This window comes from Panthera onca, chromosome D4, assembly GCF_046562875.1.
Source record: "Panthera onca isolate mPanOnc1 chromosome D4, mPanOnc1 haplotype 2, whole genome shotgun sequence".
NCBI lineage: Eukaryota > Metazoa > Chordata > Mammalia > Carnivora > Felidae > Panthera > Panthera onca.
Window position 1 is genome coordinate 89,271,091 of NC_138351.1, and position 19,282 is coordinate 89,290,372.

General features: G+C 52.8%; 1 protein-coding gene across 3 annotated transcripts in view; it reads left to right on the forward strand.

Annotated features, from left to right (window-relative positions):
• Window positions 1-19,282, forward strand: part of FUBP3 (far upstream element binding protein 3) — a 50,965-nt gene that overhangs the window by 13,739 nt on the left and 17,944 nt on the right. For 2 of the 3 annotated variants that reach the window (XM_060608355.3, XM_060608358.3), the window contains exons 3-8: window positions 10,516-10,549; window positions 12,952-13,001; window positions 13,384-13,455; window positions 14,696-14,753; window positions 16,943-17,105; window positions 18,271-18,369. In XM_060608355.3, the coding sequence (XP_060464338.1) occupies window positions 10,516-10,549; window positions 12,952-13,001; window positions 13,384-13,455; window positions 14,696-14,753; window positions 16,943-17,105; window positions 18,271-18,369 (476 nt within the window). The remainder of the gene's footprint in view (window positions 1-10,515; window positions 10,550-12,951; window positions 13,002-13,383; window positions 13,456-14,695; window positions 14,754-16,942; window positions 17,106-18,270; window positions 18,370-19,282) is intronic. The other variant, XM_060608357.3, reaches the window with a different exon arrangement.

Below are 19,282 nucleotides of genomic sequence, written 5' to 3' on the forward strand. Positions count from 1 at the left end.
CACGCTGGGAACTTTATAAGGGGGCTGTGGCTCATTTTGGTGTAAAAGTTCCTTTCTGCTTAAACTTCTTTGTGGTTTGTTTTTTTTTTTTTAAGTTTATTTTGAGAAGGAGAGCACGAGTGGGGGAGGAACAGAGAGAGGGAGAGAGAGGATCCCAAGCAGGCTCTGCACCGTCAGCACAGAGCTCATTGTGGGGTTCGAACTCCCGAACCGTGAGATCATGACCTGAGCTGAAGTCGGACACTCAGCCGACTAAGCCACGCAGGCGCCCCGTGTTTTTGTTTTTTAAAGTTTACTTAATTTTGAGAGAGAAAGAGCATGCGAGTGGGGGAGACGCAGGGAGAGAGGGAGAGAGCAAGAATTGCAAGCAGGCCCCCACACTGCCAGTGCAGAGCCCAATGTGGGGCTTGAACCCACAAACTGTGAGATCATGACCTGTGCCAAAATCAGGAGAGACACTTGACTAAGCCACTGAGGCACCCCAAGATACTGTTTATGAATATATACCCAGGCAAGGTCTACCCCATTGGAACTAGGTGACCATTTATTTTATTTTATTTTTTTAATTTTTTTTTTTAACGTTTATTTTGGAGACAGAGACAGAGCATGAACGGGGGAGGGGCAGAGAGAGAGGGAGACACAGAATCCGAAACAGGCTCCAGGCTCTGAGCTGTTGGGACAGAGCCCGACGCGGGGCTCGAACTCACGGACCGCGAGATCGTGACCTGAGCCGAAGTCGGACGCTCAACCGACTGAGCCACCCAGGCGCCCCCTAGGTGACCATTTAAAAAAAATTTTTTTTATGTTTATTTTTGAGAGAGAGAGAGAGAGAGAGAGAGAGTGTGAGCGGGGGAGGGGCAGGGAGAGGGAGACACAGACTCCGAAGCAGGCTGCAGGCTCTGAACTGACAGCACAGAGCCAGACGCGGGTCTCGAACCCATGAACTGCGAGATCATGACCTGAGCCGAAGTCGGACGCTCAACCGACTGAGCCACCCAGGCGCCCGGTGACCATTTTAAATGGCTGCTCCAAAACGGTCCCCTGTGATCTTGTTTGGCTGGTGCCAGTGATTTCTTAGACCAAATATGACTGATTGCATTTTCTGCAGTTTCGCCTTCGTGAAAAGCTCTAATGTGAAGTAACCATTTTCCCTTCTCAGGGCAATCGTGCTTCACTTCTTACAGGACGTCAATACAAAAATAAAACTGAGTTGTCTGGCTCTGAGCACACGCCCCAGTAATGGACAGACCAGTCTGCCTGGCCCACTGTTTCCAGAAATCACGATCAATACCCTTCACCGCGCTCTGCCTTGCCTGCACCCGCCACGTGGTGGGGAAGTGCAAACTGTGTGCACAGAGTAGGCAGTCACTGTGTCCTTTGCATAAAGAGCGCCGAGGTATTTGCAAATGAAACCACTGTCCCCTGGCAGACTTTCTTCTCCTGTTAACCCGCTGGACACCCATTTCAAAGAAATTTGTAAAAGCTGCTGAGTTTGTTGATGAAGAACAGGCAGGTGTAGCTGGTGAGTCCAGAATCTCACTTGGATGCTGCCGCTGTGTAAGGTCACTTCTTGTTTTGAGGACGATAAGTTTTTCCGTGTCTGCCTTTGCGGGATTGAGTCCTTGGAATCAGAAAACGAACACGGTTTCTCTTCTTCTTCTTTCTGAACACGAAGCCTGGTTACAGTAGGGACGAACCTTCCCGTATCGGGCCAGCTGTCCGTCTTACGTAACACACTGTGTGTGAAGAACCAGAAACTTCCCCCAGGCTTTTTACATTGGGCAGGACGGCTTGATAGTTAATCCTCTTCTGCTGAGCACCTTCCAAACAACAGAATTAGGCCAATTGTTTTCCTCCAGCTCAGCTCTCCACCTGTGGCATTTGCTGTTGGGGTTAGAGAGAACTCTGGGAGTTGGGGGCAGGTTCAGAGCACGCCGAGATCGTCTTCTGACGAGGGTGGCAAGGTCACTAGGCCAGTTCTCTTCTCTTGGATAAATAAGTTCGGTGAATGAACAGGACCCGTCAGGGAAGGTGATGTTCGTGGTGACCGGACAGCTTTCTCAAAGGGTCATGGTTGTGCCATCTGTGCGACGAGAGTGTAGGAGAGCAGAGACGAACACCGAGCAGGAATTGCCACACTTTTTTTTTTTCCTGAGCAACAAAGATTTCCAAAGGGCTTGCTTGCAGTTTTTTGTATGTTTGGTTTGGCTTGATTTTTTTTTTTTTTTTTTTTTTGGACAGAAGTTCACCAGGTCACTTCTTTGGCAACATGAACCCTCTACCTTTCCCGGGAGGCCGGGTTCTTTAACCTTTGGGGGGTTAAAGCTCAGTCCCCTAGAGGCTTTTGGAGGTGTTACTTGGGCGTGTTTAAAAGTGCTTCAACCCGGAAGTCAGGCGGAGAGCCTCGGCAGAAGGTTTAGGCAGGGCCTTGAGATTTGCAAACAGGTGTATGCATAGGAGCCCGAAAACGAGTCAACTAAGGGACGAGACTTGGTCTTGTTGTAGGAAGGGACCGGGGCAGTTGTGTCCAGGGCGGTTTGAGCTTGTCGGGCCACCGCTGCGTGAGCCCACTCGAGAGGGGTCGGAGCCTGGCTTCCAGAGCCTGCCCTCCGCTCGGCTCAGGTCAGGCTCAGGTCATCGTACCTCTGCACATCTTCAGTCAGCACCCACACCTCCTGGTTTCTGGCAGGTGCACCCTGCCAGCTCGGGACTCTTCCTGCTGCTCTCTGTGTGACAGCTTTTCTATCCAGTGCCTTCTCCCTGCTACCTGCGCGCCCCCCCCCCCCCACTTGGCTGGAGCCAGTCTGACCAGTTCCACTCCTCGCTTCCGCTACCCAGGGGGTCCCGCCCTCCCCTGCCTGCCCTTCTGCGGCTTCCCATCCTTGCCCATCCTCGCCCATCCTCGCCCATCCTCGCCCATCCTCGCCCATCCTCGCCGCAGGTCCTGTCTCTTGTCTTCGCTCTTCCTGAAACCCATCCCCCCTCCCAGCGCTTTACCTTAGTGAGGAATCTTTACCTTATCCAAGTCCCGGTCAGTCCTTGGGTCTCTGGGTCTCGGAAGCGATGGGACATCCTCCCAGGGACCCGTTTTGACTCCCTTCAGTGCCTCGCCAGGTGCTCCCTAGCTTCTTTATCTTCTCTGGGCCCCTGTTCTCCTCCCTCCCCTCTCCCTGCTTCCCCCTTTCCACACACCCGTCACACTGCTCTGAAGTCCTAAACCGGTGTCCCCTCCCCAGGGCACACGTTTGCAGACACCAGGCGCTTCTCCTGCCGACCTCTGCACGCTACGATCATGGACTCTTTCTTCCTCACCTCCCTTATGTAGTTGGTGGATAAAACACGTGATGCTTCACTTCTTCCTTTTCAGGTCCAAGGTGAGCACTTAGAACATTTTGCGGAAAGCAAGCTCCACATCGAAGAGAGTAGTATTAGCTAAGAGATTTGAGAGGTGCAGATTTACTCAGGATCGGGGGTTGGCGTAACTTTTCTTAAAGGACCATTCGGGGAGGGGGTGCCTGCGTAGCTCAGTCGGTTCAGCATCCGGCTCTCGATCAGCTCATGATCCCACAGTCCGTAAGATGTTTATTCTTTCAAAGTTAAACATTTTTTTTCTTTTCCCCCAAAAGGACCATCCGGTAAATTGCTTTAGACTTTCAAGCCATATGGGCTCTGTCCCACCTACTCAGCTCTGCCATCAGAGCTTAAAAGTAGCTCTGGATGTCCAGGAGCATGGCTGTGCAGCTGGCCCTCGGGCCCTCGGTGTCTTTGAGGTTTATGTACAATCCTAGATAGTACTGTACTTTTTCTTTTTTGTTAAGCTTATTTATGTATTTAGAGAGAGAGAGAGAGAGAGAGAGAGAGCTTGTGAGGGGGAGGGGCAGAGAGAGAGAGAGGGGGGGGAGAGAGAGAATCCCCAGCAGGCTGCACACTTGTCAGTGCAGAGCCCGACGTGGGGTTCGAACTCATGACCCATGAGATCATGACCTGAGCCGAAATGAAGAGTCAGACGCTTAACGGGCTAAGCCATCTGGGCGTCCCCAGTGCCATACTTTCTCACGTTATCATGCTGGTGTTCTTGGGGTGCGAAGGCAGAATTTTTGGGTGTGCTCTCACATGAACCACTTACAGGAAGACTTGAGACGGAGCATCTCTGTGGCCCTGGCTGAGTTTTGTGTTTGCACGTGTGGCCCAGGACAAAGAGGAGGAAGAAACAAGACTGAGGAGGAAAGATCTGTTCAAACCCAGACTTGGCGAGCAGGAAGAGGGATGAGAGGCGGCAGTCAGTGCTGGGGCGCGGGGAGGCCCAGGGTTCCTGCTGCCGGGGGGCATGGGCGTGTCGGCCACTGTGCACGGCCCGCACCGCCTCTGGCAGGAGCCCGCGGGGGACCGGGGTGTCTGCTTTGGAAAGAGAGAAACTGAATCTCAGACACGCCCGCTCGCACTGTCCCCAAAGCCCACGCTCCCCCGTAGTGCCTGAGGCCTGGGGGGCGGGGTGGGGATCAAGAGTGTCCAGTGGTGGTTGGTCTTCCAGCAGGGGGAGTGAAGACTCCCCCGGGTGAGGTGGGCGGGGGTGGCCCTCAGGGAGCCCTTCCCAGCTCCTCCCCTCGTGTGCACCCTCTTCCCTAAAACGCACCCCTCTGAGAATTGTGTCTGCGCCGGACACCCTGTGCCCTTCTCCTTTCCGTGTCCCCGGTCACATTTCCCCTCGGTTTACGGAGGCACGTCACCGTCCCCGGGTGCCTCAAGAGGCAGGAGTCCAGATTTCTGGACGGGGATTCCCAGGGCGACAAAGCACGAGAATCTTCCTAAGACATACTGACGGGGAAGCATCTGATTTTGGTTCTGTTCAGGTAGCAACTTCCGGCAGAGGCTCAGGCGGTCCCCTCCTCCCCTCCATTCATCCACCCGTTTTAGGATTAGAATCGAGAAGTGAGTGGTAGTCATATGGGTGCATAAAAACATGTATGTGTGAGTTGGAAAGAGGAAGTGAGACTTGTTTTCTTTCCTGGCAAAGTATGGTCTGGCTGGTTCGACAGTTGGCTTAGCCGACTGGATACGACACAGTAGATCAATATCGTCCACAGGAATGAATGAATCTGTGGCGTCGACGACCGAAGCTCATACACAGGATTTTAGACGTCAAGTTGAAAGGGGATTTATAGCTGTTCAAAATCCTTCTAGGAAACGGGTGACCCAGACTGGCCCTCTACCCTGGCCGGGTGCAAGAACCACCCAAGGAGCTTTTAAAAGCACGTCTGATGGCCCAGCCTCTTGAGAAAACGTGCAGAACTAAGCACGCACATTGTCATTCAGCACACAGCTACACCAGTTTGTCCTCCAGAGACAAAAACCTGTCGCGGCTTTGTTCGTAACAGCTCAGATTTCCTTCAGCAGGTGAATGGTTAACAAAATGGCACATCCGTACCACGGAACGCTCCTCAGCAGTGAAAGGAATAAACTCTTCATACGCTCGGCAGCCTGGATGAATCTCCAGGTAATTCAGCTGGATGAAGGAAGCCGATCCCAAAAGGTTGCATACCGTGTGGTCCCATTTATGTAACGCTTCTGGGATGGAGAATAGATGAGTGATGGCCAGGGTTTGGAGATGGCGGGGTGGGGAGGCCCCTGTATAGAACAAGAAAAGATCGCTCCTGGAAGGAACCCTGAAGCCTGAATTCCCTTTCGTATAGATAAGGATACCGATGTCTGGGGAAGCGGTTTGCCCCGGGGCAGATGCCCCAGAAGTGCCAGAAGGAGGACTTGAACCTGAATCTCTGTCTCCTGTGCCATGATGGGGCACGCCTGCAAAGGGGAGTTCCAAAGTGGGAGAGTAGGGTGTGAATCCCAGTTCTGCCGTTTGTTAACTGTGTGAGTTTGGGCAGGTTGCCCAGCCTCTCCGAGCCTCTGTTTCCTCACCTGTGAGATGGAGACGATACCCACCTCGTGAGGTTATCCTAAGGATTATAACAAGTTATTTTTGAACTTGTAAAACACTGCTCACACTATTTCCATCCGAACCGGTTAGCACACGCACGTTAAAACCCGTGTAGCTGAAATAAAAGGCTTTATGGGATACGTACCCTTACTGTATATCATACGCTGTTTTTTTATCTTCGTTTCTAACAAAGCTGCTCGTGATCCCCAATATTGAGTTCATGGCCACCGGTTTAAACGAAAATAAGGCCTAGTGCTACAAACATGTATCACAGACTTGTTTTTCCTTGGGTCAGGCAGTGGGTAGGTGCTTGGACTGTGGAGGGGTGCGGGTGGGGTTCCCGGCACCCCCACAGGCTTGGAGACGAGGTCAGGTTACTGCTCACCCAGAGCTTTCTCCTGCCCTCCTAAGACTCTGCTTCTTGAGGGCCAAGGTGGCCTGGTGCACCGTGTTACCCTGGGACTGGCCCAGTGCCTGGGCCAGAGAGGCCTGACCTGGAGCACAGCTTCGGGAGCACAGACCCTGACCTGGGCCCTTCACCTTCTGTCAGTAGACGGGGCCTACTGAGAAAGCGTCTGCCCCCCTGGGCTCTTGTAGGCCTGAGTGGGCTCAGCGGGTGAGGCACCTACAAGAGCCCGCTCCCCAAAGCATATTAGCTTGCAAGTGAGGACGCCTTTATTGAGAGGAGCTTGGGTTCGCTCTCACCTTTTACAAATGACAATTTGCAAAAAGTCCTGAGGGAATACTTGCCTAGGGACTTTCAGCTGACCTCAGCCTGTCTGTGTTTTGTGGCCCTGGCTGGGGAGAGTTGCCTCCTTAGAACACGGGAAGCCTTTGTGCTGCCCTTGGGAGAAAAGTGTTTTAAAAACGCTTTGAAAATGGGAGAAATCCCTGCAGCTGACCGCAGGCATCACAGACGGGAGCCGAGGCCTGGAAGGGCATCGGTCAGAGTCACAGGGAATCCAGGCACGGGTGCAGGATTGTTTCCCAAATCTGCAGAAGAAGGTTTGGTTTATTTATTTGTTTGGTCAGTTATATAAAAGGTGCTGATGTTTTCTGTCCTGGCCGACCCGCTCCCCCGCCTCTGGTCTGCTGCTCTGCGCACCTGCGAGGAGGACGTGGGTGCTGCTGTTCCTCGGGAATGGGGGTCGGCTGTTAAAATGCATGCATATTGAAAAGTTGGGCATGTTCCACAGTGAGGGTTGGTAGCATTTCTTTCGGAGAAGAGAAAGGAAGACGGTTTTCTCCTCGTGGCAGGGGAGCGGGGCGGGAATGTGTCCGGTGCCTTATTTTTCTTCAAAGATCATTATTGAAATTGGCAGAGTATTACTACTCTTTAGAAAGAATTTCTTATATCGTGGCGTGAATCTTTTCTATGGGGGAGCTCATTTTCCCCTAGCCCAGATGGCTTCCCATTATGCGGGGTGCCAGAGTAGATGAGAGCCACACTGTGTGTGCATGAGTGTGTGTGTGTGTGTGTGTGTGTGCGTGCACACATGCCGGAATGGGGCTGAGCTGAACTTTGGAGGAGAGATGAAGCGTTGTTGGCCAGCACGCACCATTAACAGGAAATAGAACTGATGGTATGCAGTATTTTGCCTTTTTTACAGTAAAATGACTGTAGTTACTATTGAATTGAACTTGATAGGTGTTCCCGCAAGCCTCCTTTATTTGACTCCCCCCCACTTTCATCATGAAGACCAAGAGAAGCCCGCCCCCCCCCCCCCCCCCCCGCCCCGTTCCTGGAGTCAGATGTTACCAGGCTGCTGTGTGAGTGCCTAGCGTCCCTGATCTAACTGCTGGTTTTCATTTTGAGGCTTCAAATGGGAATGTTTCTGCAGGAACCGAAACTTTAAATCGTGTGTTTCAGCCTAAGACTGCGGTATTTGCATGGAGGAAGGGGGCTGTGTGTCCTTCCTAAGAGTCCAACTCGAGTTGAGTCCAGATTGGAAATTGATTTCATTTTTTTTCTTTAAAATTTTTTTCAATGTTTATTTTTGAGAGAGAGAGAGAGCGCGCGTGCGTGTGTGCCTGAGTGGCGGAGGGAGGGGCAGAGAGAAAGAGAGAGAGACAGAATTTGAAGCAGGCTCCGGGCTCTTAGCTGTCAGCACAGAACCCGATGCGGGGCTCGAACTCAAGAACCACGAGACCTGATCGTGACCTGAGCCGAAGTCGGACGCTCAACCGACTGAGCCACCCAGACACCCCTGATCTCACTCTTCGGTGTGGCTCTCATCCATGTCTCTGGGATGATGGTGTGTGTGCTTCTGGTTTCAATCTTTGCAGATGCCTCCCCTTTGTCAGCAAGGCATATGGCCGTAGTGTGTGTGTGTGTGTGTGTGTGTGTGTGTGTGCGTGCGCACGTGTGCAACACCTGTGACACATAACCTTACCGACAAGAGGAATTTCCTTTATTTGTGACAGGCACAAAATTTTAAATGGCTTTTGACCAAGAGCCTCCTGAACGTTCTCGTGAACCTCATGAAGTTCTTTACGGTAGCGTTGCCCTTTACCCTGTTTCTGTGGCTTTTCGGGCCCAAATCTCTGAAGATCATCCGCCTTTTGAACATCTCTTACCAAACAGCACTGCGGGCCAGGAGCCAGGGTCCAGCTGTGTTGTCCTGTTTGGGGACTAAGCATCTCTCTGCGTTCTTGGCGTTTCAAGCCATCTTAGTCTTCAGTGTCCCTGTCTTCAGTGTATGTTATTCTTTGCCCCTGAGAGGAATTCTGACAGTAAGCAGAGAGGCCGAGCTGGACCCTTGAGGAGGGACAGGTAGCCAAACTCATGGGCACTCTTTTGTGGGCGTTCTTTATTCTTCTTCAGCCTGTTTTTTTCAGACCCACTGCCTTCCATGACGGACGTTCCTCTCTCGCGACACCCAGGGGCTGAGTGCGTGATGGGGGTTCCTTGCCCAAGGTTGTAACTGTCCAGTCTCCATGTTGCTGGGAATCGTGAGCACTGCCCATCCCAAGTGAGAGAGAGCATTTGTCATATTCAAACTGGAAATGCAAAACGAGAATTTTAAGATTCAATGAAAAACAATTCTCTTATCCCTGAGATAAGCAGATTAATGGTTTATCGTGTCAATATTTTGGCTGCAAACCATTATCTTGCCATCGATCCGGAAGAGATACGATATTGACTTGGTAGCCTCGTCGTTTACTTTTTGCTAACATTGTTTCTTTATGTTTTTTCTTCTTCTTCTAAACTATGACCTGAGGGGGCACCTGGGGGGCCCAGTCGGTTGAGCGTCCGACTTCAGCTCAGGGCATGATCTCACGGTTTGTGAGTTCGAACCCCGCGTCGGGCTCTGTGCTGACAGCTAAGAGCCCAGAGCCTGCTTCAGATCTTCTGTCCCCCTCCCTCTCTGCCCCTCCCCCGCTTGTGCTCCCGCATAAACAAACATTTAAAAAGTACATATCACGACCTGGTTTCTTTTCCTCTGTCTTCTTACGACCAGCTCCTGTCCAGTCAGAAGGACAGGGTTAAGTTCACGCAGAAAAAAAAAGCAATTGGGAGCCATGGACTCGAGATGTCAGACTAGTTCCCTCTTTGTTCTGAAGCTGATGTGACGGACCCTTCCCCACTTCCCTCCTGTCTGTCCCCCGCACCACTCTCCCCAGAGACCTATTTTTGAATGTCTCGCCAGCACATCGTAAGGTCCGTTCGGTTCCTTGGAATATGTTTAGGATTCGTACTCTTTCCGTGTCTGCTGACCGTGTTTCCCGGGCCGCGTTTTCCAAAAGAGAGACACCACGGATTCCTTTTTGCTGATGGCTGGCGAGGGAGCCGCTCGTCAGTAGCTGAAAGAGGGGAAGCTGGAACGGAAAGCATGGCTAAAGTGGTTTTGTGGGACTGTGATTGCAGAGTGGGTTTTCATAGTAAGGGCCGTTTGGTACCGCTGTCTCTGTGAAACGGGCCGGACAGACACTTGCCCGGTCTTCGCGTCCACGACGTGTGGACTGTGGCGGTGGGTTAACGAAGAGGCCCGAGGGGGGGAAATGCCAGCTCCTCTCCCTGAGATGTGTATGTTTTCGGGAGGGCAGGGAGAATTGGGGGGTGGGGTGGGGTGGGGGGACGCCCCGTGGCCGGCGGGAACATATGTGCACGGTCTCAGTGACCACAGCTGCCGTGGAGCCGTCCTTAACAATGCTCCCGGGCTCGGAGGGTAAATCTTCTCATTTGTTTGAAAAAGAGAAAGAGGGAACCCGCACTATCTTTACATTGAGTTTGGATCCCGAGCAGGAGGGAGGTGGGAAGGGAGAGGGATTTAGGCGAGCGGGATTTTCTCCCAGGCCTCTCAGCATGTGGACACACAGATCAATTTCTTATCCTGCGTTCAGCTGGACACTGGGTTAGAGACCGTGTTGATCAAGACGTCCCCTCCTGTTTCGTGTCATGTAACGCGTTCATTGTAGCCACTGAGCCTAAATTACTGTTTGCTTTCTTTCTGCCTGCCTTTTTTTCCCGCCCCCCCCCCCGCCCCCCGCCCCCGAAATGGGAAGGACTTGTGTAAGGATGCAGTTAGTTTATCCGTGCTAATGCTTTGATTTTTCTTTTCTCTTTCTCTTGGCCACAGTAGGTAACCAGTTAGGGGCCTTGGTACATCAAAGGTAAGCAGTGGGTTATGTTTTATTATTTATTGATCATTTCTAATTGTTTATTGATCCCACCATCTGTACTAGAGTGTTAGCAAGTCAGAGGTTGAGAGTGTGAAAAACCAGAAGCTAGATTTCTTTAAGGCTCAAGGTTTTTTTTTTTGGTTTTTTTTTTTAATAGTCCTTTCCCAGACACTGGAAGCTCGAGGGATAAATGAACAGGGAGTATTAAAAATCAGCCACTATTGTATGTAAACTTAATAGACCTCTAGGATGTGGGAGCTGCTTTTTTTCTCTGTCCACCTACTTCTAATTTAAAAGGAGAGACTGTGAAATTTTCCATCCTGATTGGACGGCTTTCCCCGTGTTTTGAGAACCCTTAACGTCTTCATCTGAGCAAACGCGTCCCGAAGAAGTGTGAGTCACTGGGCTTTCGCAGGATAAAGCTTGTGATTCACAAGGCCTGGGAGGGCAGAAGCCCAGGGCCCACCCCGTGCCCTTGCAGCGGGGACTTGCCAGAGAACCTTGGAGAGGTGCCCATGTGATCCCCTGCCTCAGTTTACCTTCATAGCCTTCCCTTACAGACTGGGGATTTAGAGAGATACAAAGCCCCCTGGGCTTTAAACAGACCAGTCTCTGTAAGGTGCAGTGTTTGCAGTCACAACGTCATCCTTTAAAAAGAATGAAATACACAGGAAAGCCTGGGACAGTGTCTCTTTCCTCACGGGTGAAATTCTGTGCTGTGCATCAGTTACTGTAACACATTAGCCTTCATTTTCACCAGCAGCGATACAGCTCTGTCCTCTTGTGTGCTGCACAAATGTTGGGGGCTTTCTAGAAATCCTCAGGCACCAGTCAACCAGAAGATTTAGCCTGGGTTTTGCTGTGTTACTGGTTTGCTTTGTTTTTTAATGAACTAAAATAATTTAAACGACGTCGTTCGTATCAAACGTCACTCTCCTATAAAGCCTTAATTAGTCAGAATTTTACTTTCCAAGACGTCCGTACCTTGTGCATTAGACAAGCTTCGGGCAAGTCAGATGGAGCTTTGTCTCCAGGGAGCCCTGAGCAGCCAGCCCCTCTTCACACACTTCTTCCTCAAAGAGGGTCTCCTCTCACCGTCCTGAGGGCGGAGGACCTGCCTGAGTTTTGCGGCAATTTGTGTTACGATAGCGTTGAACCCCGTCAGTAAATTCCCCAGTAACCCCTGTTGGGAATAGACAGCAGGTGCCATGCACACGAGCCGCAGTCTCGTGGCTGCACGTATGGGAGCACCGTCACCCTCCACCCCAGCCAGGAAACCCTTCCCACGGGGACCCCGCGCCTCTTTCCGGATGTGTTGGGCCCGCCGAGGCTTGGCGTTTTTGTCCACGGTTTACTGATTTAGGAAGCTGGAATTGCCTGATTTCGGGCTGAGCTCCAGTGAGTACCCCAAGAGCCAGAGAGGATCCCTGCACACGTATAAACCGGGGGAGGTGAGCTCTGGGAGGCGAAGGCTGTTAGCTCTCCTCAGACTGACACGCTGGCAAGTGCTACTTACGCTATTGAGTTCCTTCCAAGTGCCACACTTGCCCTAAAAACGTGCATTTTATTCGATCCTTTCCGTGATGGGTAAAAATCCAGCTGTGCGAGAGACGTTTAAAAATGCTTATTACCCTTTTTTCTTTTTAAACTACTTGCATTTAGCATCCTCCTAAGGTAAATGTTTAGATTTGATTGCTTTCTGGGGCGTCGGGCAAATTGGATATTGTCCGCAATACACTATATGGCAAATCGGAAGGTTTGTTTGAAAGAACCAGCACAGTAGTTGTTTAAAAAAAAAAAAAAAAAAAAAAAAAAGTGAAAAACAACCCAACACGTAAAGGACGGGATAGCGTTTGACAGAAGCACCTGATTATTCCATCCTGGTCAGCACTGATTAGGCCTCTGTTGGATGCTGGTTCCATTGGGAGTATCTCACCCTACACATCAGATAAATTAGAGGGAGGCCAGAAAACAAGAAAAAGATTGGGAAACGGGGAATGTTGAAGAGATGTTGAATATCTGTATCTAGAAAGGAGACCAGAAGAGAAAGCTAAACTCACTCCGCAAGCCCCAAAGAATGTGTAAGTGTTAGGCAGTACGGAGAAGAAAAGGCAGTTGTTAGGAGAGTTGACGGTTCCGTGAAAAATCAGAGGTTTCTTCCTCTGACACAAGGAAAGAGGCGGCTTGGGTCTTTTCGAGAAGTGATTGACCGGAGAGGGTCCATCAGACGACGCTCTTTTCTCGAGGGCTGTGGCCTTGGTGGCCCAGTCGGCACGGTTCATTTTAAGTCTCTGTCTTCCAGCGTTGCCCATACGGGAAATTTAGGGGAAAAGCTAAAATGGCTGTGAGTTTCTTTATTCTATATGTTTTTCCAAAATGTTCTTTGTTTTTAGGGCAGTAATAACAGAAGAATTCAAAGTGCCTGATAAAATGGTTGGATTTAGTAAGTATCCGCATTATCTACTTGCCCTGATTAACCTTGCAGTGAGACTGTCACGGTGGTAGAATGCTTTGCACAATGTGTCCCCCAGAGCCCCGAAGTGCTGTGGGTCTCTCTCCAGGCTGAGAGAGATTCGTGGGTCCCTCCCTTGCCACCCCCACCCCTGCCCTCCTCCCCACCGCACCCCTCTCTACAGTTCAGCTGGAGCACCCTGCATTTGTCTGCTGTGTTTCACCTGTGATTTCTTTCCACGGGCTCACCAAGGCCACCCTGATTTGTAGTGCTGCGAGCCAAGTGTAAATGTTTGCTGAGTTAATTAAGTCATTCATGCATGGCTAAAGATGGAATGGGGGGGCACGTTCTGACCTTGTTCAATCTGTTTCAGTTATCGGCAGGGGAGGTGAGCAGATTTCACGGATTCAAGCAGAATCTGGTTGCAAAATTCAGATTGCTTCAGGTAAGGCTTCTTTTTTTCGTAGATCTCAGTTTGGTAGAAATCAGTGTTTTGCCAAGTTGCCCAGATTCATTACCTTTGCTCGTTACTTAGAAGTTTGGGGGCCTGGGTAAGTATATGGGATTGCTGTTTTCCTTGTACTTTTGGAGCCGGACTCCCAGATGAGAACCAGAAAAACCAGGGCAAAAGCAGGCCCAGACACGAGGCCCTCCGCAGTTCCGTGGCTCCTCGTGGCCCCTGCCAGACGCCTGCTGCCCTAGGATCTCTGTTTTCTGCACCAGGATGTTATGCCAGACGGCGGGGCCCGGAAGAGTGCTGGGGCTCTGGGATCACTCCTGGGGTCTGCCCACCAGCTCCCCTGCAGTGGGACCGCCCTGGCCAGCTGGGGGTTCTGGCTAAATGAGCATGTGTTAAACGCAGTTCAGGACCCTCCCCAGCTGGGTCCGTTTCGACCATGCGACATGGAGAGAGACAGATTGCGGAAGAAGCGTTTTTATTAATAGGTCTAACGACGAATTTGCATTTGTTCTCTTTCCATAGTGGAGGAGGGGCTTTGGAGGAGGACAGTGCACTAGAGAAGGTGTTATCCACTGAAAAGATACATATTACAGTGTCCTGAGGGCAGCAATTGGTGTTAGTTGTCCTTTTTTTTTTTTTTTTTTTTGAGTGAGAATTTTGAGAGGCAGCTTTTTTTTTAGGAATAAAGTAAAGCATTGTGTGGTGTTGGAAAGCAAGCTTTTCCTGTGTGGTCACATGGCCCGGAACTAGTTCCACAGAGATGCCCCCGACGTCTCAGGGTAGCCTTGCAGTCGCGGTGAGATCATCCGGAGGTGCAGACCGTTAAATCCCTCGCTAGGGAGCCACCAGGCCGCTTGGGAACAGGCGACCTGAAGCTGCTCTGCGAGCGGAGAAACTGAGGAAGAGCGGGTTACGGGGCTCAGGCCCTCCTTGGCACGGAGACGGGTCCGAAGTGAAGCAGGACTGGTCATTAGGGCCCACTCGGCCACCTCTGCCATGTCCTCCCACTTCCCCTGCAGAACTTGTTTCGACTTTGAGAACCTAGGGTGGCACTCCCAGCTTACCGTTCTGCCCGCGGGCGGAAGCAGACCGTCTTTTTCTGGGGCCCGGGCTTCTGTGGGGCCGGCGTAGGAGCCAGCCCAGAGAGGCAGTCTGTACGTGGGGCAAAGGCGCACAGCAGCCTGGCGCCCACCAACACACCTCCTCTTCTTGGTTCTTCTTATAGAGAGTTCTGGGATTCCAGAGAGGCCCTGTGTACTTACCGGAACCCCAGAAAGTATTGAGTAAGTTTATTTTATTTACTTTTTCCTTGTACTCTTCTTCTTCCTTCCCCACGTGGGGAGAAACGGAAGGGCCAAACTGTCACTGAGCACGGTGGATCTGTGCCGCGGCCCGGCCACGACAGCAGGCGCTCCTGCGGAGAAGGGTCCGGGAGGCTGCCACGCCAGGGGAGTTTCCCGTTGAACGCACGCGGTAGCGCGTTTCGGTCCAATTCCACAGTTTCTGGCGGCTGTCCTAACATCTCCTTCCTACACCAGGTTCCTTAAGAGCGTGCGCTCACCCCACCCGAATGCTCTAGTCGACCTTCTTCTTCCTTGGCGCTGTCTCCTTTGCCCGAGCAGGTCTGCATTCGTGAGCCCGTCACTTCGGGAACCAGGGGGACATGCCGGCACCAGGTCTTTTGCCTGGGCCGGTCCCCCTGCCCTTCTGACACTTGCGAACCAAACGAATTGACTCTCGGTGGCCGTGGCTCCACTCGGGGGGCTGTATGCGCCGATCAGAGGGCATCTTGGCTTTCGGGGCCCTTGCAACCACCTGACGTTGCTTGCCGCCCCTGGGCCACCCGAGCTCCGAGCCTCGTATCAGATGCAGGCCTCGTCGATCCGACAGCCTCCTAGGGGACAGGGAGGTACTAACTTCCAGTCTGCTCGCTTCCCTCTTTCCATCCACTGAGTAGCGTTGCACCTGGGGACAGGGGTGCCGAGATTATGTCTGGCTCAAAAGACAGGGCTGTTTCATCGTCTCCATTTCTCCGGGAGTCCAGATGAGTTTAAATTCTCTTGTTCTGCCGTCGCATTGCAAGCAGTGAACCAGAATAAAGATTGCCGGCAGGTGTGCATTCTAGGGCACACGGGATGGTTTTGCTGGAGTCACGGCATTTTTCTTCCAACACAGGTTAATTTAGCACGCTAGCAAAATACTAAAAAGCCGCTAAGCTGAGAAGACCCGCAGGCCGATTCTGCACACAGAGGCTCAGGACTCCCAGAGGCAACATCTGTTTCCCACCTTACTCTTCTAACCGTTCTGCGTCTCTTCTCCCCAGGCCTTCGGGGTAACAGGATTGTAACTTCAGGACAGTACAGCCAGCCTGTGTAGTAGCTGAATTCTTCCCTATTGGAGGAACCAAAAAATAGGTTGTACGTGGTGGTTTAAAGAATAAACAGTGAAAACAAAACAAAAGGCAGCCAGGGGAGATTCTGGTGCAGAAAAGGCAGTTGCCCCGTCAGGTGGCCTCGGTGGGTTGGGTGGTACCGTTTGAACACTGCGGTTTCCCTCCCCCGCCTCCAGATAAACCGGCACCAGGCAGCATCGCAGGGAAAAGCAGGGTCCTGAAAATCCAGCCAGAAAAGCTCAGAGCAGGCGTTTGTGACTCCGCAGCCGCACCGGCGTCCTGCCTCCTCCCTCTCCCACCCCTCGACACCAGACTGGCGGTTCATGGTCTTTGCTCAAAAGTCGTAGATGGGGCGCCTGGGGGGCTCAGTCGGTTGAGCGTCCGACTTCGGCTCGGGTCACGATCTCACGGTTCATGGGTTCGGGCACCGCGTCGGGCTCTGTGCCGACGGCTCGGATCCTGGAGCCTGCTTCCCATTCTGCATCTCCCTCTGTCTCTGCCCCTCCCCCACTCACACTCTGTCTCTCTCTCTCTCAAGAATAAAAAAAGATTAAAAAAAAAAGAGTCGTAGAGCAGGTTGGTTAGGGGGAAGACCTTTGGAGTCTGGGAATTCGGGTGGTGATTACTAACCCTTGCTTTCTTTCCTCCCGTCTCATCTCTCGCTGCTCTCTCCTGCCCATATTTAACCAGTGTCCTCCCGAGTGTCTACTCTGGGGGAAGCGTCATGCCGGACTGGGGACCAGAGGGAGCAAAGGTGGTCTCTGCCCCCATAGCGGCTGACATTTCTGATAGGAGACGAGACACGTGTGTGAAGTGAATGCCAGACAGCAGCACGAGCGGAGGGCAGGCTGGAAGGGGCTGTGTTGGAACACTGGCGTGCAGTGTGGGTCGCTTTTAAATTCCAGCCCAGTAGCGTGGCGGATGGCAGAGACCTCCCGGGTTGTGGGGGCAGGAGCTGGAGCTGGATGGAGGGCTGCCTTGACTCCCTCGTGTTCTTCCCCCCGGTGCCGTTTCCCCTTCGTGGGTGCCTAGCGCATTCATTTAATGCTCCTTCTCTTGTGATTCTCTTCCCGCCCAAAGACAAGCCAAACGGCTCCTGGGGCAGATTGTGGATCGCTGTCGGAATGGACCTGGCTTTCATAACGACATAGACGGCAATAGCACCATCCAGGAAATTCTTATCCCCGCGTCTAAAGTGGGTCTGGTCATCGGCAAAGGAGGGGAAACAATAAAGCAGCTGCAGGTAGGTGAGCCCTTAGCACAGCGGTGCTTAAACAGACCTTCCAGCCTCGCCGGACAGATGCTTTTCTGAACGTTTACCCTGGCCAGGCCTGAGGCCCGCTGTGATGCCGAGTCCTGCGGCTCCCCCGCCCCCCGCCCCGCCCCCCGAACTTACCACGGCCTTGGGGCAGTGACGCTCTACTAGGATTTTACCACCAGATGACCACATCTCAGATGAAAAGACCGTGTCCAGAGCTGGGGCTCTTAGCCAGCCGTACGCCCCCTCGTTACCTGTGTGATCTTAAATACGTTTCTGTGTATCTCGAGGACTCGGTAGTCCTCGTCCGTAAAGGCGGGGAAGTGCCTGCCTCACTGTTGTCAAGAAGCTGAAATAATATTCCTGATTTTATGTTTAAGACCCCAGCCCAGAGCCTGCTACTGAGCAGATGCTCTGTGGATGTTAGCTGCTTCTGTTCCAGAACCCCCCATCAGAGACCTGGGGAGCCAAACGTGTTTCGGAATTTAACAGCCCCGGCAAGTTCTGGGACCGCACCCTGTAATCCGATGCCTGTTTCCATAGCCAAACACAATGACGGTCACGCTCAGTGAGGGAAGGGTCTAGAAATAGGCTTCCGTGACCTCAGGCTGGCTTTGCTGCCAAATGAGTTAGGAGCAGACTTTTATTTCTGAACTCTTGGGCTTTCGAAGTGGCAGGTCAGGGGTCCTGGTCCGCCGTGGGTGCCCTCTCGTGGCCCGGGCCCCGGACAGGTGGCACGCTTGTGCGTGGGCTCCAGAGCCCTGGAAGCCGGAACCCGCCTCCTGCTCCCTCCCTCCCGCTCTGGAAGCCCCGACGACTTGCTGTCAGAGCCCGCCCAGCAGTGAACGAGAGAAACGGTCGCACCCGCTTCTCAGAGCTGCGCACCAGCCCCAGCGAGAGGACGTCCGCGCTGGGCACTACATAAAAATTGCTCACTAAACTGGGATCTTCTGGGGACCAGGAAAGGAGGAGGGTTGGGGGAACCGGTTTTCCGTCTCGCACTTGGAGGCTCTCTGGCATGGCCTGTATGCCGGCATCCTCGGGGGACAGCGCCTCGTGGTGGGTGGGACGTGGCCCAGCCCTGCTTCTCGTGCGGCACTGCATTCTCCTTCGTTGGTGGTGAGGGCCATACCGCGTGCTGCCCCCACAGGAGCGGACCGGTGTGAAAATGGTCATGATCCAGGACGGCCCGTTGCCTACGGGAGCAGACAAGCCTCTCCGCATCACCGGGGACCCGTTCAAAGTACAGGTAGGAAAGACACCGTGAATCGGGCAGGCCCCGGGTGTGGGGGTGTCACCTGGTAGGACGTGTAGGGCTTTTACATCATTCGGGAGGTTCGAAAACTGGATGGTCCCTTATTTAAGGTCAGCCGTCGTCCCAAACCAGGTGTGATGGTGGAAGGGCTCGGGGGTTGTACTGCCTACACCAGAGCCACCGGCCACAGGCGGCCATTTAAATGAACTCGGATTCAGTGATTGACCTCCTCATTTATGCTGGCCATATTTTGAGAGCCCAAGGGCCCCATGAGGATGGTGGCTGTGGTCACGGACACTTACCCATAAACGAAGATGGTTTTGTTGCACCGATCGGATGCAGTTTTCCACGTGGTGGCCTGTGGGTCCCCTCGGGTGCGGGCTCTGTTTGGCTCTTCCTCGCTCGTTCTCTCTCGGCCCGTTTTGCAAGGCCTCCAGCTCAGGCAAGAGGTGAGCACCCCACGGGCACGTGTGTGTCCTCGTAGCAAGTGTCCCGTGCCCTGAGCTCCTGGCCACAGAGGGCAGCCCATTTCCGAAAGCAGGGAGGGGCTTAGCTGGAAACCGTCATGACCTGAGCTGAAGGGGCGGCTCCACCGTCCCTCTTGCTGTCGGCAGGGATGCGAGTGGGCTGCGGGCGTGGGGACGTGTCTGTTCCCGTGCGATGCGAAGGTTCTTTTCCTGCCCGCTGCAGCGTGCCTCGCCTTTGCCGCACTTAGAGGAGCTCCTGGGTGACGCACCTGGCGAGCTGGTCTGTCAGCAACAGCTGTTGCTCTGTCGGAGTCTTGGGGCTTTGGTCCAGTGGACGTTACCAGTCTCTGGCAAAATATCCCCCCCCCCCCCAGCATTATATGTACGTGTGTGCGTGTTTATTTACGTATTTATTGTAGTTGACCTACGATACCATGTCA